A 15,317-nucleotide genomic window follows, 5' to 3' on the forward strand; every position below is an offset into this window, starting at 1 on the left:
CAGCAGATCAGACATCGTGACGGTGGATTGAGGCCAAGCAGAGGACAGGACACCAGTAAACTAACCGTCAGCTGAACCTCAGGCCCCTAGGCTCCAGGGGGCCGCGGGGAAGGAAGGAGCGTCACTGATTGCTCGTCCAGACCCTTTTGGACTGACTGACGTAAATACCGGTGTTCAACTTGATCTTGAATTTCAGAAGAAGTGAGTGTAGGGCTGGCCCACTGCCCTCCCTGAATCCAGGTAGCCCCTCCCTGGGCAGGGGCTCTGCAGGCTCCTGTTCACCGTCCCAGCCTCCCACCTGCCCTCCGTTCCCCACTTCACCCCCACCAGCTGTGTGCTGTGCCCCACAGAGTGGCAGGGGAAGGTCTGCAGCCGGTGACCAGAGCGGGTGCCCGAGCCCTGTTCCCCCTGCAGCCCTGCCCTGAGCTTTCTTCTGGGTCCACACCTTGGAGACCAAGCAGACCCAACAGAGCTGGGGGTACAGGCTGTCCCTCATCCTGAGAAGGCCTCATGGTGGGCATGATGGGTGACGTCCCAATCCCTGTGGACACAAGAGGCGGGGGTTCGTGATCTTGCCCCAGTCACACAGCTGGCCGGTGCCAGCTTGAGCTCTCTGGGTTTCCCGGGCCCAGGAGCATTCCCTGTCCTCTTGTGCCCCTTGCTAGAGAAGACAGATGTGAGGGGGGCCTATTCCTGGAAAATGCCCATGAGGGTGAGGAGGGGATGGGCGCCATCCAGGGTCTCCACGTGCCCAGGGTGGGTTACTGGACCAAGGCTTTGTCCCCAGGAAAAAGTGGGCCATATGTTTATACCTGCCCCCCCCTCCTGGGTCCCCAGTCCCCAGAACAGACCCCAGCCACACAGCCGAGACCCTCCTTACCTGTGGGGCTGCTGGGGGCTGACAGGTTTTGTGGGACAAGGGAGCATGGTGGTGAGGTACTGGCCATATGGCGGGCCTCTCTGTGCCTGTCTCTGTGGGCCAGTGCAGGGGGGCGGGTGGGTTTGGCTGTCCGCAAGCCATTGCCGAGGCCTCGTGCGGGTCTTGGCTCAGACACACTATGTTCGGGGGCCTTGGTAAACATACCCCTCAGAAGGAAGTCCAGACCCCTCAGATGGGTCAGGACCCAGCTGTGAGACCCCAGCTGGTACCCCAACCTCAGCCACCCCTCCGTCTCCTGCCCAACACAGGTGGGCACACCTGCCCATGCCGTTGGTCAGCGCCTCCCTCACCCCTAAAGTCACCCACCCCAAGGCCCCCTCCTGACTGTCCAGAAGGCTCCTGGCTACCAGCTGCATGCTGCCCAAACTGGCATGCAGTGGGCACAATCTGTCCACCTCCATTCTGTCCAAAGGCCACGGGCTGGGGGAGGGAGGGCGCAGAACAGGAAGGGGGGGTGCGTTGGTAGGGAGAGGGCAGAAATGGAGGCGCCCTCCCCGGTCAGGCCCCAGGCCCAGCCCTCACTTGGCCCCAAGTCCCTTGGCTCAAGGCAGCCTCGGGATTTTAGGCTGACACATAGCTGTGGGGTGAGACACAGGCTCTGGGCTTTCAGTCCTGCTGCAGGGGGCCTGAGGCCCACAGAGGGCAAAGAGGGGCTGAGGGGCAGGTGTTCCTGGCTCAACCCCCACCTGGGCCCCACGTGGCCTGGCAACCCCCACGTCTGCGTTTCTCAGGTGTGAAAGAGGGATAAAAACTTGATGAAAAGGGGGAGCAGTGGTGTGCTCGCTGAGGGGGCGGCCCTGGGGACCAGGAAGTACACACATGGAGGGAGGGCAGGGTGGGCCGGACCCGCTAGACAAGAGTTCCCCAGGCCACGGACTGCCTAAAGCCACCCACCTGCTCTGACCCCGGTCAGCATCCGGCCGGGGGTGGGGAGAAGGGGGCAGGTCAGAGCTGTCCAGCCTGGGGGCATGCCCTGGGCAGCTCAGGGCATGGGGCTCCCCTCTGGGGCCTGGGCCGGCTCCGGGAGGACTGGCCCCTGGCCCCCCACGTGGGGCCGGGCACCGGCCGGTCTGGAAGAAGCAAGTCTGGGCTCCTGGCTGTGGGCCGCTGGCAGCATCGCTTCCTGCTTGCGCATCATCTGTCTGGAATTCCGGTGGAAAAATGTGCCCTGGCACTGGGGCTCTTGGATTCCTGGTTTGGTGGTTTGTGGGTGTCGGAGGCCCAGGCTGGACTCTGGCCACCCCTGCCCCCCCCACACGGGGATGAGGGCTCCCAGCTTCTGCTAGCTGCGCTCCCCTCCCTTCTCATGCCTGGTGGGGGTTGGGGGACGGTGGCCCCACAGCTGGGGGTGCTCTTTGGGTGCTCTCTCCAGGGGACAAAGGAGCCCCCGCATCCTGTCCCCCAAGGCCGGCTCTTTACCTGACGCAGATCAGGAACGCCTGTCAGCTGGGTGTGCACAGGTGTTGAATCCCGTGAGTTCAGGCCTCTGAGAGCCGCTCAGATGCCCTCCCAGACGGGGCCACCCGCGGCACCCCACGAGCACTGTCACTCCCCCTCCCCCACCCCCGCGAGGGTCCGTTAGCTGAGCATGGTCTCCAGCAGCAGAGAGCTGCCAGGGCAGGTGAATAGCGGTGCCTGCTGGTTTAGGTGCAGCTCGCTTCCCAAAGAAGGAGCTCCTGGAAGGATTAGGAACACAGGGAGGCACTCTGAAGTGTGACTTTCTTGCTGATGAAGAACCTCCAAAGTGCAGCAGCCCTGGGCGTGCCTCCCGGTGACACGGACTCCGTGGGCGACGCTCCCTGGGCCAGGCTGGCTCTTCCTGCCCTTCCCACTGGGACCCTTGGGAGGTGGCATGGTGGGACTCCCGCAGGCCGGCCTCCGGGGGCCGGGAGCGCCCGAAAAAGCCCCACCAGGCCCTGTGGCCCGGCCACGGAGGTGATCGGCAGCCAGTCCCTGCCAAACCGAGCCGTCTGGAGACCGAGGGGCAGGAATGCGCCTGTGCCTGGTAAGCCCATCATCCCCACTGGGCTCCGGAGCCCGGACGCCTGCCCGCCACCTCCTGGGAAGCAAAAACTCTGCTTGGCTGTGAAATCTCCCAGCTTCTGGTTTCTTCCCCAGCTCCCACCAGCCCCCTCCACCGCCTCCTGGAAGACAGAAGACAATGAAATAAGGAAGGGCAGCAGGTCCCCGGTCAAGGAACATAGTTCGTTCATTTATTCATTCCTCACTGGAGGGTGCCGGACCCTCCACTGTCCTGTTCGCAGGGGCCCACAGCCTGCCTGGGATACTGTCCCCTCCCCGTATTTGCTTCAGGGGCTGAGTGGGGCCTGGGGCGGGGGGCCTGGGGAGGGATGCCGGGGGATGAGACAGGGCAGGGAAGAGCCCTGAGGCCTGGCATTCGACCTCTCTCCTAATGAGCACCCCATCCCAGCCAGTCATTGTTCCGGGGGGGGGGGGCGTGAGCCCCCACCTACAAGGTCCTCTCCCGCCCCGGCCCCCCCTTAACCCAGGTTCAAGCCAGCCCCGCAGACCAAAGTCCAAATTCATGAAACATTCAATCCGCGGGCAGACGTGCTTCACAGAGATTCTACTACCTTCCCCACATGCACCCAAAAAACAGTCAGTCCCGGCGGGGCACAGACACAGGACCACTGGTAGCTGCTGGTGACGCACCGCCCAGCAATCGTGTGTCTGGGAGTTTCTCAGGGAGACGGAAGCAGCATGGTCTGTCGTGGCCCGAGACTGTATGCACGAGGCCACCCGAGGTAACAGGTGGCCGTCCCTCCATCACAGTGCTCCTCAGCGGCAGAAAGTAGCGATGACCGCGGCATGGAGGCCCGGGCCAGCTGACGGATCTCCTCTGTGAGAAGTCCGAGAAGCAGCGAAACCTGTGAAAACGAGGGCGAGGACATGGCTTCTGGGGCCCACGGCAGGAGGGTCCGCACTCTGGGGCGGCCGGGCCCCATCGGGACAGGGGTGGGGCGGCTCGGCCGCCGGGTCCCTGTCCTGGGTCATGGGATAACACTGTTGGTTTTCTCAAGCATCTGTGCCAAGCTTTTACGAAAATGGGCGCACGTGTGCTCACACACCCACACGCACGCTCCCGTTTGTTTGAAGGAAGACCTGGGATTACATTAGACGGTCTCACCCTCTGTTCTCCCCGCCATTCTGCCTTTGGTCTACTCAGTGATGTCACTGCTATTCTCCGAGACCACAACCTTCTCACCTCAATGCCATGTCATCATTACTTAAAACCGTGGTACATTCCGTGGGGTCTTTGACTTTCAGCAACGCTGAAATGAGCATCTTTATCTACATCTGGCTTTTGGATTTCGGATAAAATCCTGAAAGTGGGGTTATCAGAGCGTGAGTTACAAACGCTTACCTGCCTCTTGATGAGTCATGCCACTTCGTGCTTGAGGATATCATTTCTGCTTGACCCTTAAATGTATTTTTCTGCATCAGAATTTTAAATGACCTATGTGATTGAATCCATCTGTCTTTTCCTTGGGTTCTGGGTCTACGTCATGCTTACAAAAGCCTTGCCATTCCTGTCTCTAGAAATATATTCACAGTATTTTTCTCTTCATTTTTAGATGCTTTTATGATTCACATTTGCACGTAAAATTCCACCTGAAGTTACTTTCCTTGGGGCCCCAGCCCATGTTCTCCCAGTCCCGGTGGACCTTACCTCCATCCTGTGTTGGATGCCTCATTTCCTGGGTGACACTGAGCTCGGGGCTCTTTCATTTCTGAGCCCAGGCCACCCTGTTAGACTGGTTACAGCTTCAGAGGACGTTTTAATGCCTTGGAGGAAATCATACTGACACCTTTGTTCTCCACTGCTGTCACCATGTTTCTAGGTGAACTGCAGAGGGATGTTTTTCCAGTTCTGTCCCAAACCCTGTGCCCCCAGAGCACGAACACCCAAGGCTCAGCATGAACAGAGACCCTGCCTCCAGGATGGGCAATCAGGGCAGGTGATGGGTCAGCACATCCAGAAGGAAAACCAACACGGCAAAGTGTCCTGGAAGCTTCTAGAGGCCCAGGAGCAGCCCAAAGCAGCCTGTGGTGGACAGCAGGGTGGGAGTGGTCTGGGCAGTGGTGAGGTGACCGAGGCAGGGCAATAGTGCTTTTTGAGCTGGCACGACAGTACGCTTGATGTTGCCACAGGCCCAGGCTGACCTTGGCGATTTGTTCATTTGCAGGTCAAGGTGCTGAGTGGATAGCATTTAAGTGCCCAGGGACCTCATCATCACCCTGAGTGTCCCTCAGTCTTCATGTGCTCACCAGACAGTTCAACATTCCTCCTGTCTCCACTGTTGACCCCACTGGTCTGGAGGTCAGGCTGGGCCCAGGCTGGGGTCCTCCCGGCTCATGGAAGCCAGTGCTGTGGCCTCAGAGCACCTGCCACTCCCCCTCCATCCCCTTTCTCCTCCCTGCCTCCTCTTCCTCGTCTCCCATGGGCCCCCCTGCCCAGGAAGGAGGTTGCCCCCCAGTGAGGCCTCCAGGCTTCAGGATCTTGGTTTGGTCTGATGGGTTCAGAGTGGACCTTGACACTGACATAGAGGGATGGCCTGGGCCCCTCCCTCCCTGTGTCTGTGCCTCTGTCTCTTTTGCTTGAGGGCCCACGGGGTGGGGGTGGGGCCTGATGCGCAGTGTCCCTCCCTGGTTCTGCCTCGCCTGCAGCAGCCAGAAGCCTGGGGGCCTCACCCAGAATGCCTGCTCAAGCAGGAGGCTCACACAGGAGGCTCCCAAGGCTGCAGCCTTCTCTCTAGATTAAACTCCCCCGGAGAGGGGGAAAATGTCATGTTTCAACTGAAAATCACCAATATCCCCCCAAAAGGACACAGTCCCCCGCGTCCCCAGAAACTGGCCAGACAAGCAGATGGGCCCCAGACCCTGTGGAGGCAGCCTGGGCCGGGTCACCGAACCCCCTTGGCCTGAGCCGAGGGGGCTGTCCAAAGCCCTTCTGCTCCAGGTGATGTGGATTCACGGAGAAGGCCCTCAGCTGCCGGGCTTCCTCCCTCCTGGGAGCTGTTGGAAAAGCCTCAGCCTGTGGGACTGCCCTACAGCCGCCCAGCCTGATCTGAAGGCAGCCAGGCTCAGGGACATGCCTGGTCAGAGACTTCCCTGTGTCAGGGGACGGAGGCCCTGGTCATTGTCTTCCCAGGGACAGGGGCATGGAGGGACCTGGTCAATGTCTTCTCAGAAACAGAGGGAACTGGCCAAAAGGGGCTCAGACGATCCATAGACCCAAGATGCTACAGAACCAGGAGGGTCCACAGTGACGACGGCCATGAAACCACCTGTCTCCCGAAGGGCCTGCCGGTGGCGTCTCCCCCCATACACGTGACCAGGTGGGGAAGTCCAGGTTCCTGGGACAGAACTCCAAGTATGAAGCCCGGGCTCCCTTTGGTTGGAAGGCAGTGGCCCAGCCTCCACCACCCACCCCTCCCGGAGCCCCTGAGCAGCCCTGTCCTGACACGGGCCTCAGCCGGTCTACCCGGAGCAGCTGCTCTTTTGTTATAAACCAGAGCGCACCGGGAGGGAGGACGGCGGTGGGGGCCCCCAGGGCCTGCGGGCGCGGAAGCTGTGCGGCCCGGAAAACAGTCCGGCAATTCCTGCAATGCCATAGGAGCCTCCCCACGGGATGAGAACATCTCTGCACACAGACGTGCACACGCCTGCTCAGAGTAGTGCTGTCCCCGCTGGGGGGGGGGGGTGCTCAGGACGTCCCTCAGGTGACCCCGCAGTGAGTACTCAGCTCTAAGACAGGACGGGGTGCTGACCCCCGATGCGACGTGGACGGACACCTGCAATCAGCTAACTCTGAGCAAAGAAGACTGTTCTCCTTAACGTGGGCGGGTGGGCCTCAGCCATTCAGTTCAAAGCCTTCCGGGCAAAGGGAGGAGGCTGCCCAGAAAAGCAGGAATTCTACCCGAAGCTGCAACTTGAACTTGGGTCCACACCGCGCATTTCAGACTTGCCAGCCTCCTCATTGCATGAGTCATTTCCTTAAAAGAAATCCTTTTTTGTTTTTTTAATGTTTATTTTCTTTTTGAGAGAGGGAGAGAGAGAGAGAGAGAGAGCGAGCGCAAGTGGGGGAGGGGCAGAGGCAGAGGGAGACACAGAATCCGAAGCAGGTGCCAGGCTCTGAGCTGTCAGCACAGAGCCCGACACGGGGCTTAAACTCGTGAACTGTGAGATCGTGATCTGAGCCGGAGTCGGACGCAAACTGACTGAACCACCCCGGTGCCCCGAAAGAAATCCGTTATACCTTACGTCCTACCGGTTTCCTGGGCCACCCTGACTGACGGACGTCCTAACATTGGACTGGGTAGTGGTTGCACCGCTCTGTAAATTGACTCAGAATTTCTAGTTGCACTTTAATTGGTGGATGTCACGGTGTGTAGTTTCGCCTCAAGAAAACTGTAACTGAACAGAAGCCCGGACGTGTCAGAGCTCAGCGCTAGCTGCCAGGTGCTCGGCCCCGGGCGACCGCACACCCCGGCACCTTCCCAGGGCAGCCCTCCCTGGTCCAGGCCCTCCTGAGCTCCAGCTCCTGCCCCGGCTCAGAAGGCCTAGACCCTCAGCAGCCTCAAAGCCCTGGGGGCCCAGACTGGGATTTGAGGCCCTGGCGAGGGTGGGGGGCACAGGCAGGGGACCCCCCTGCAGGATCCAGCCTGGCCTCTGAGCAGGCGGAGGAGCCTGGTGAGGCCATAAAGCCGGGCACCGTGCCTGACGGGTCGTGGGTCTTGAGCCAGACGAGGCCTCCATAAATCGTCGGCTAAGTGGGTGCTGGGTACCAGGGGTGCGGCACGGGGAGTGTCAGTGGGCCCAGAGAGGCCAGCGAGGCCACAGCAAACCTGTTGGGTCTCCACGTGGCAGTGTGGGGGCGAGTGCACACGTTAGGAGAGGGTGCACACGTGTGTGTCGATCATGTCCACAGGTGAGCCCCTGCCTCGTATTTTAAACTCTGAAGCACCCTGGATGGGTCGCCTGCCGGGCAGGAGGTGGGATGCCAGCCCCAGCAGAGCGCCAGGCAGTGGTGTGCCCGGAGGTGGGGGCAGCAGTGGGGGGGACAGGGGAGAGGGGAGGGGGTCGGCCAGGGGAGGCCGCGCTGGGGGCTGGAAGAGTGCGGTAGCAGAGAGAGGATAATCGATGGACACCACGGGTGGGGGGTCTCTCGGGGAGGCGGTGAGGGGGCTGCTGGGAGGCAGGAGTTTGATTTCATTTATCGGACCCAGGCCGGTGGGTGCGAGGCCTGTGAAGCCAGCAGCCTCTGGCCGTCCTGTTCTGCGCCTGAAGCTTCAGCCCTTTGCCAGGCAGTCCCTCCCTCCTGGATCCCACTGCCTCAGGGGAGCCCGCCCTGCTGAGCCTGTCTTGCCCCAGTGGAGGCTGGGGCCACCTGAGGTCCCAGCATCGTGGGGGTTGGAGGCCGGGATGGAGTGGACTGTCCCGGGGCAGCAGACCCGTGCCCGCCTGTGCTCAGGGTCTGTACCACGAGGCTGGCAGGGCAGGCTTGGCCCTGAGTGACCAGGAGAGACAAGCACACAGGCAGGAGTCCCAAGTCCAGTTTGTGCACAGGACCAGGGACCTCTGCCTTGTGTTCCCAAAGGGCCCCTGGGCCTCAGCTCAGCCTGCAGGAAACTGGCCCACGGGTCTGCCCTGTACCGACTCGGCCCTGACAGGGGACTCACTTTTCCTGGGGCTCTTCTCCCTCTTCCCCGGATGAGGCCCCTAGAAACTTCTGCCCTGCCTCTGTGCCTGTGTGTGTGTGTGCTTGCGTGCGCAGGTGCCTGTGTGGGTTTACGTGTGTGTCAATCTCTAGCCTCAAGTCGCCTAGGACCTGCGGCTCCCACTCCCTCTCTCTCAAGGATGTGCCTTGGCCCCTGCAGTCAGGACTGTCCTGCTGGCTGTCCCCCACCCCATTGCCCTGGGGCTACTGCCATTGCCTTGCTTCTCCTGACCCCGGAATCAGGGGCTTCCTAGCCTGACCCCCCAGCCTGCTGGTGGCCTCACCTCACCAGATTCCTCCATGCCCTCACTGCTACCTCGGAAAAACCCTGTCCGCACCCCTGCCACTCAAGGCCTCTGGGGTCAGGACACTGCTGACCCCGGTCTCATCTGTGTCCCCCAAGCCCATCATGGGGACATGGTGCCCCCTGCCTGCCCTTTGCCCCTGCCCTTCCTTCTGTGTCCCTGGAAGCCGCGTCCAGCACTCCTGGGAGCATTACGCAGGACACTCAGGTCCCTTCTGACACAAGATGTGTCAATCCAGGTCTTAAGTTTGGGGTCGAAAATGTAACTTTCTCAGTACTGCTCCAAGAAACGATGCAAAAAGCATTCTCATGTGCAGATGAATGGGGGCTGCAGGGACACTTTGGGGGCATCTCTGGTCTCCAAGGCTGGGGGCTTCCTGGCACACCCTAAAATCAGGATTTGGGAAGCGGAGACCTGGGGTCTTGGTCAAGGTGCAAACCTAGGGCCATTCTCTTCCACAAGCATTTGGGGTCCCAAGTGGGGCCAATGGCCGCAGACCCCACCTTCAGGGGCTGCCTGCAGGGGCAGGAGCTGTCCACTCCCACATTAGGATCCTAGTGGGGCCTTGAAAGGGATCAGGAAGGGCCTGGATGGTACTGAGCCTGACATGCAGCTGAGGCTGAGACCTGCCCGTGGGGTAGGAGCCAGGCCACAGGGTAGCGTGTAGAGGCTGCGAGGGGTGGGGACAGGTCTAGAACCCTTCCCTGTGGGCTCTCTGTGGACAGAGCCTGGTGGCCTCAGTGTCCCCAGAAGGCCTAGCTCAGACACGGCACGCAGGAGGCATGAGGTAAACTCCCATGCTGCAAAGGGGTGCGATCTGAACCCCCCAGCAGTTCCTGCCCTGGAATGCCATCCCCCAGCTGCCCCCTCCTCCCCGAGCAACGTGGGGCTGTCTTTTCCTACCCTGTGGCAGGCTGGGTGGCACGTGCCCACCACGTCAGGGCAGCTGGACCAGGCCCCTGCAAAGGAAGATGTGCGTCCCCCCCAAGCAGACCGACAGGCCCCGCCCCGTGCTGTGGGAGGCATCCTGAAGAGGCTTCCCACCCCTCCACAGCCCATCCCCGCTGCCAGGCCGGGACAGGGGTGCAGAGCGCGGGGTTTATCGTCCCAGTGCTGACACTGTGCGGAATGGAGCCACGCGGGAGCTGGGAGGGTCGGGGACAGGGATGGGTCACAGAACAGCGGCGCCACAGGGACCGCACCGCAGCCAGGAGAGGAATGTGCCTGCCACGGGTCCCAGCAGGCCCTGGCCGGGCACTCACTGTGTCTACTGCTGTGGGTGGTGAAAACTCTGTGGGCCACGGCCTTCAGAAGCTGGTTCCGGGCCTGACGGACCCCTCTGACCCTCCCACAGACCCTCCTAGATGGTCTGGGTACCAGGAAGATGGCTGGGCTGCTGATGCTGAACTGAGCCATGCAGAAGGGAGAGCAGGGAACTTTCTGGATGAAGGCTAAGTGATGGGGGACAGTGGGGGCCGAGGAGGGGCTCCAGGGGGCAGACTGCATTCTGGGGCCCTTCCCTGCAGGACTCAAGCCTCCCCCACCTCTCGACCCCGGTGCTCACGTGGGGCCCCGGGACGCTCAGGCGCAGGCCGCTCTAGAGGCCGCCGGAAACAGGGTGATGGTCTCGGTGGCCTGCTGGCTGCTGGAGGACAGCGAGTGGCCGGAGCCGCGCTGGAAGCGGACCCGGCACGGCAGGGAGTGGCCGGCGCCCGCGGGCCCGCGGCCACTCCTGGCGCGGAGCGAGCGCCGGCGGTACTCGCGGTAGTTCTTGGTGAGCAGCGTGTAGAGGAAGGGGTTGACGCAGCTGTTGCCATAGGTGAGGCAGGTGGTCAGGTAGTTGACGATGCGCGCAGCGCGCGGCGTCAGCGTCTGGGCCCCGCGGTACTGGGCGAGGAGCTGCCACAGCCAGAAGGGCAGGAAGCAGGCCCAGAAGAGCAGCACAATGCCCAGGATGAGGTAGAGCACCTTGGGGTTGGGCAGCCGCCGCGTCTGCGTGAAGGAGGCCCGCTGGGACAGCCAGTAGGCCCGGGCCAGGCGCACGTACAGCAGCCCGATGACCGTGCCGGGCCCCACGATGCTCGTGCCGAAGAGCAGGGTCAGGTAGGCGCGGTGGGCACGCGGGCCCCACACCGGGAGGCAGAGGCTCTTGTGGCCCCTGTGGACCAGCCGGATGGCCAGCATCATGGGCAGCGCCAGCAGCAGCGCCAGCAGCCACGTGCCCAGGGCGAGCACCTTGCGGTAACCCTTGGAGCGCTGCACCGTGTCCAGCGGCCTCAGCACCGCGGCGTAGCGCTCGCTGCTCATGACGGTCAGGGTGAAGATGCTGGCGTGCATGGTCAGGAAGTCCAGGCTGAAGAGAACTCGGCAGCCCACGTCGCCAAAGTGCCACTCCTTGGTGACGTAGGTGGCCACGATGAAGGGGATGCTGAGCAGGTAGAGGAGGTCGGCCAGCGCCAGGTTGACGACATAGACAGACATGGAGGCTGAGGTGTGCAGGACGCGGCACATGACCACCAGCGTGTACACGTTGCCGGCCACGCCCACCACGCCCATGGCCGACAGCACTGCCCCGATGGCACCCGTGGCCACCAGGTCCTCCAGGGAGCTGGGCTCTGTGGGGCTGGCCCACGAGCGGTTGAGGGATGCGTTGGGGGCAGCAGACGGCTCGGGGAAACCGCTCACGGGCGCGGGGCTCAGCGCCATCTCACGCGGGGCTCCGTGCGGGGGCGTGCTGCTCCTTTGGACGGGGAGGGGGCATCTGTGGGCAACAACCGTGCTCTGTGGGAGAAGATGCTCATTAAAGATGCAGCTGAGGCAACCACCACGCTCCCGGGAGGCTGTGTGAGGGCACAGTCCCCACCGGGCTCAGGGGCCTGCAGAGGGACAAGGATCATCGTCTCCCGATGCCCCTTTGGGGACTCTCTGTTCAGAGCCCTACGGCTCTGCCTCATTTTCCCCAGCTTTCCAGGGGGCCCAGAGAACCACCCAGACCAGCTGTCCCTAGTGCACGCCTCCGCAGCACCCCCAGCCCAGCCTCAGAGCAAGTCCAAAGGCCTGTGGGGTTGACTGGTCTTTTCTGCAAACCAGAACACCGCAGGGCAGCCCCAGGGGGTGGGGGCAGCAGTGGGTGGAGCCGGGAGTCCTCCCCAGGCCGAGGGCTGTGCTATTCACAGAGTCCTTTCTCCCAACTGTTTTCTCCTGCACACTTCAAAAAAATGTGTTTAGATTACTAAGGTAATATTCACTGATTTTAAAAGTTAAACCAGGAAAATATTCCCCCTGGCGAACAGGGGGAAGCACCTGTAATCTCTCTTTATCCACAGGGGGGAAATGAGCCTTGATTCCTACCTCATGCCATTCACAAAATAATTCAAGGTGGATTGTGGACCTGTGTATAATAGGTTAAATCAACCAAGCTAGCTAGCTTCTGGAAGAAATGCAGAATACCTGCGTGACCACGGGCAGGCAAAGATTTCTCAAGAAAGAACAGAAAACACTTAAAATAAAACAGGAGACCAGGCAGGTGGACTTCATTAAAACCAGCGACTTCGCTGAGAGTAAAAATGTAAATTAAATTGTGAAGTAGGAAAAGACTTTCAGAAGACAAAGAACTAGTAACCAAAATACATGAAAGAACTAAATAGACACAGACTAAGGACTCAATCGGAGGGGGAAAAAAAGAGAATTGAACAGGAACTTTCCAAAAGAAGTATCCAAATGGCCCAGAAGCACATGAAGAAATGCTCAACATCATCAGTCGTCAGGGAAGCAGAGTTCAAAACCACGGTGCGCCCAACCTAATGGCTACGATCCGAAAACAGATACAGGTGTCTGGGCTGACGGAGGAGCCGGCGGGAGCGTGAAATGGTGCAGCCCCTTTGGAAAGCAACGTGGCACCGTCAGCAAAGCGGGACACGTCCTCTTCCTGAGCCTGGGTCTGCCCCCGAGAGAAGTAAGTGCAATTCTCCACAAAGAGACAAGCGTGAGAACGTTGGCAGCAGCTTATTTCTGATACCCAAGAGCTGGAAACAGCCCAAACTTCCATACGTAGAAGCGTGGATCAACAGACTGACATCTCCCTAGAAGTGCTCTGCAGCAGTGAAGTGGGTGGGGTTGCCGCCTGAGTCGGTAACTTGGAGGAAACTCGCCCATGCAACGTTGAGCGAAGGAAACCAGACAGAAAACACAGCTGTGTGGGGCCCTTACGGGACGTTCACGCACCGGCAAGATGCTCTGTGACAGTGGAGGTCAGAGTAGTGGTTACCTACTCTGTCAACTGGTAGGGGCACTGGGGAGTCCTGGGGGGGGGGGGGGGGAGGGTTGGGGGGGGGGACTGAAGCAGGCTATGCCCTGATCTGGGTGGTGGTCACACGCATGGGCACAGACACATGTACTTAAGACCTGTGCTTCCTGGATGAAGATTATCCTCACAAGAAGAAGAACCGCCCCCCCCCAAAAAACGTGGGATACTTAACTGCAGGGGGCGGGGTCTGTGTCACCCCACGTCCGGGTGTCCAGGGATAATAATGGCTTCAGGCGTTCTCCCTCTGCACGTCCAGTGGCGGTAATAACAACGGTGAGTCTGGACTGTCCCACCCTGAGTGACCAGAGCCCCGCGTGCTCTGAGGACCGGCCCAGCCTCCGGTCGGGTGCCCGGCCAGGGTGCCCCTGTACCCCCCCCTGCTGAGGGCTGCAGGCCTTGAGGGAGGGACCACCAGGAGGGATGTGAAGCCCCCCCCCCCCTCCGCCCGCCCAGATCCTGCGGCTTCCAAGAGGGCCTTGCGCTCACAGCCCGCAAGCAGCCCATGCCAGGCACCGCGGGGCCGGCGGAAGGGCGCCCCGACACCCGGACGCCCCTTTGCCTCGACGCGCGTCCTGCTCCCTGACAGCCCCACGCCCCCAGCCCCGGCCGCGCACTCGCGCTGGTGTCCTGCTCCTCACTTACCAAGCGTGGGGTCCGTCCCGAGTCCTGGGTCACCGAGCACGTCCCCAAGTTCCCGGGTCGGCGGAGGGGCGCCCGCCCCCAGGTCCCACCGGGAAAGCCGCACTCGCGTCCGGACCCGGACCCGGGTCGTCGCCGCCACCTGCCCCGCCGCCAGCTGAGAATGCGCCGCGCGGGTATTAATAACCCGGGGCCGAGGGGGGCGCTGGAAGGAGGGGACGCGGCTGGGGGCGCTTGGGGGCGTGGGGGCGGTGCTGGAGGGAGGGGGCGGTGCTGGGGGCGGTGCTGGAGGCATGGGGGGCGGTGCTGGGGGAGGGGCGGTGCTGGGGGGCGGTGCTGGGGGGAGGGGCGGTGCGGGGGGCGGTGCTGGAGGGAGGGGGCGGTGCTGGAGGAAAGGGGGCAGTGCGGGGGGGCGGTGCTGGAGGGAGGGGGAGGTGCGGGGGTCGGTGCTGGAGGAATGGAGGGCGGTGCTGGAGGAATGGAGGCGGTGCGGGGGGCGGTGCTGGAGGGAGGGGGCGGTGAGGGGGGCGGTGCTGGAGGAATGGGGGGCGGTGCGGGGGGCGGTGCTGGAGGAAAGGGGGCGGTGTTGGGGACGGTGCTGGAGGAATGGAGGCGGTGCGGGGGGCGGTGCTGGAGGGAGGGAGAGGTGCGGGGGGCGGTGCTGGAGGGAGGGGGCGGTGCTGGAGGAAAGGGGGCGGTGCGGGAGGGGCGGTGCTGGAGGGAGGGGGCAGTGCGGAGGGGCGGTGCTGTAGGGAGGGGGCGGTGCGGGGGGCGGTGCTGGAGGAAAGGGGGCGGTGCGGGAGGGGCGGTGCTGGAGGGAGGGGGCGGTGCTGGAGGAAAGGGGGCGGTGCGGGAGGGGCGGTGTTGGAGGGAGGGGGCAGTGCGGGGGGGGCGGTGCTGGAGGGAGGGGGCAATGAGGAGGGGCGGTGCGGGGGGCGGTGCTGGAGGGAGGGGGCGGTGCTGGAGGAAAGGGGGCGGTGCGGGAGGGGCGGTGCTGGAGGGAGGGGGCGGTGCTGGAGGAAAGGGGGCGGTGCGGGAGGGGCGGTGCTGGAGGGAGGGGGCGGTGCGGGGGGCGGTGCTGGAGGGAGGGGGAGGTGCGGGGGCAGTGCTGGACCAAAGAGGGCAGTGTGGGGGTGGTGCTGGAGGGAGGGGGCATGGCAGGGGGCGTGGCGGTGTTGGCTAGAGAAGAGTCCAGCACAAGTGGGATCCTTCCCGCTGGGAGAGAGGTGAGGAGGCGGGAGGGGGTGTCGAGGGGAGAGGCAGACGGGGTTAGGGGGCGCCTCCCCGGGTGGGAAAAGGCAGGAGCTGGAACACTAGGGCCAAGGACCACAGGTCGCCGTCAGTGGCCGGCAGCCCAAGTGGGAGTCTGAGCAGGGCTCACCCTGA

General features: G+C 62.5%; 1 protein-coding gene across 1 annotated transcript; it reads right to left on the reverse strand.

The window, feature by feature from the left end:
* Positions 1-10,565: 10,565 nt before the first annotated feature.
* Positions 10,566-14,130, reverse strand: UTS2R (urotensin 2 receptor). Its single transcript, XM_053892930.1, has 2 exons — positions 13,935-14,130; positions 10,566-11,767 (listed from the first exon to the last, which is right to left on the reverse strand). The coding sequence occupies exon 2, from the start codon at positions 11,690-11,692 to the stop codon at positions 10,568-10,570; it is 1,125 nt and encodes a 374-aa protein (XP_053748905.1). The 5' UTR covers positions 11,693-11,767; positions 13,935-14,130; the 3' UTR covers positions 10,566-10,567.
* Between the last annotated feature and the right edge of the window lie 1,187 nt (positions 14,131-15,317).

This window comes from Panthera pardus, unplaced genomic scaffold, assembly GCF_024362965.1.
Source record: "Panthera pardus isolate Hobbes unplaced genomic scaffold, ASM2436296v1 HiC_scaffold_3, whole genome shotgun sequence".
NCBI lineage: Eukaryota > Metazoa > Chordata > Mammalia > Carnivora > Felidae > Panthera > Panthera pardus.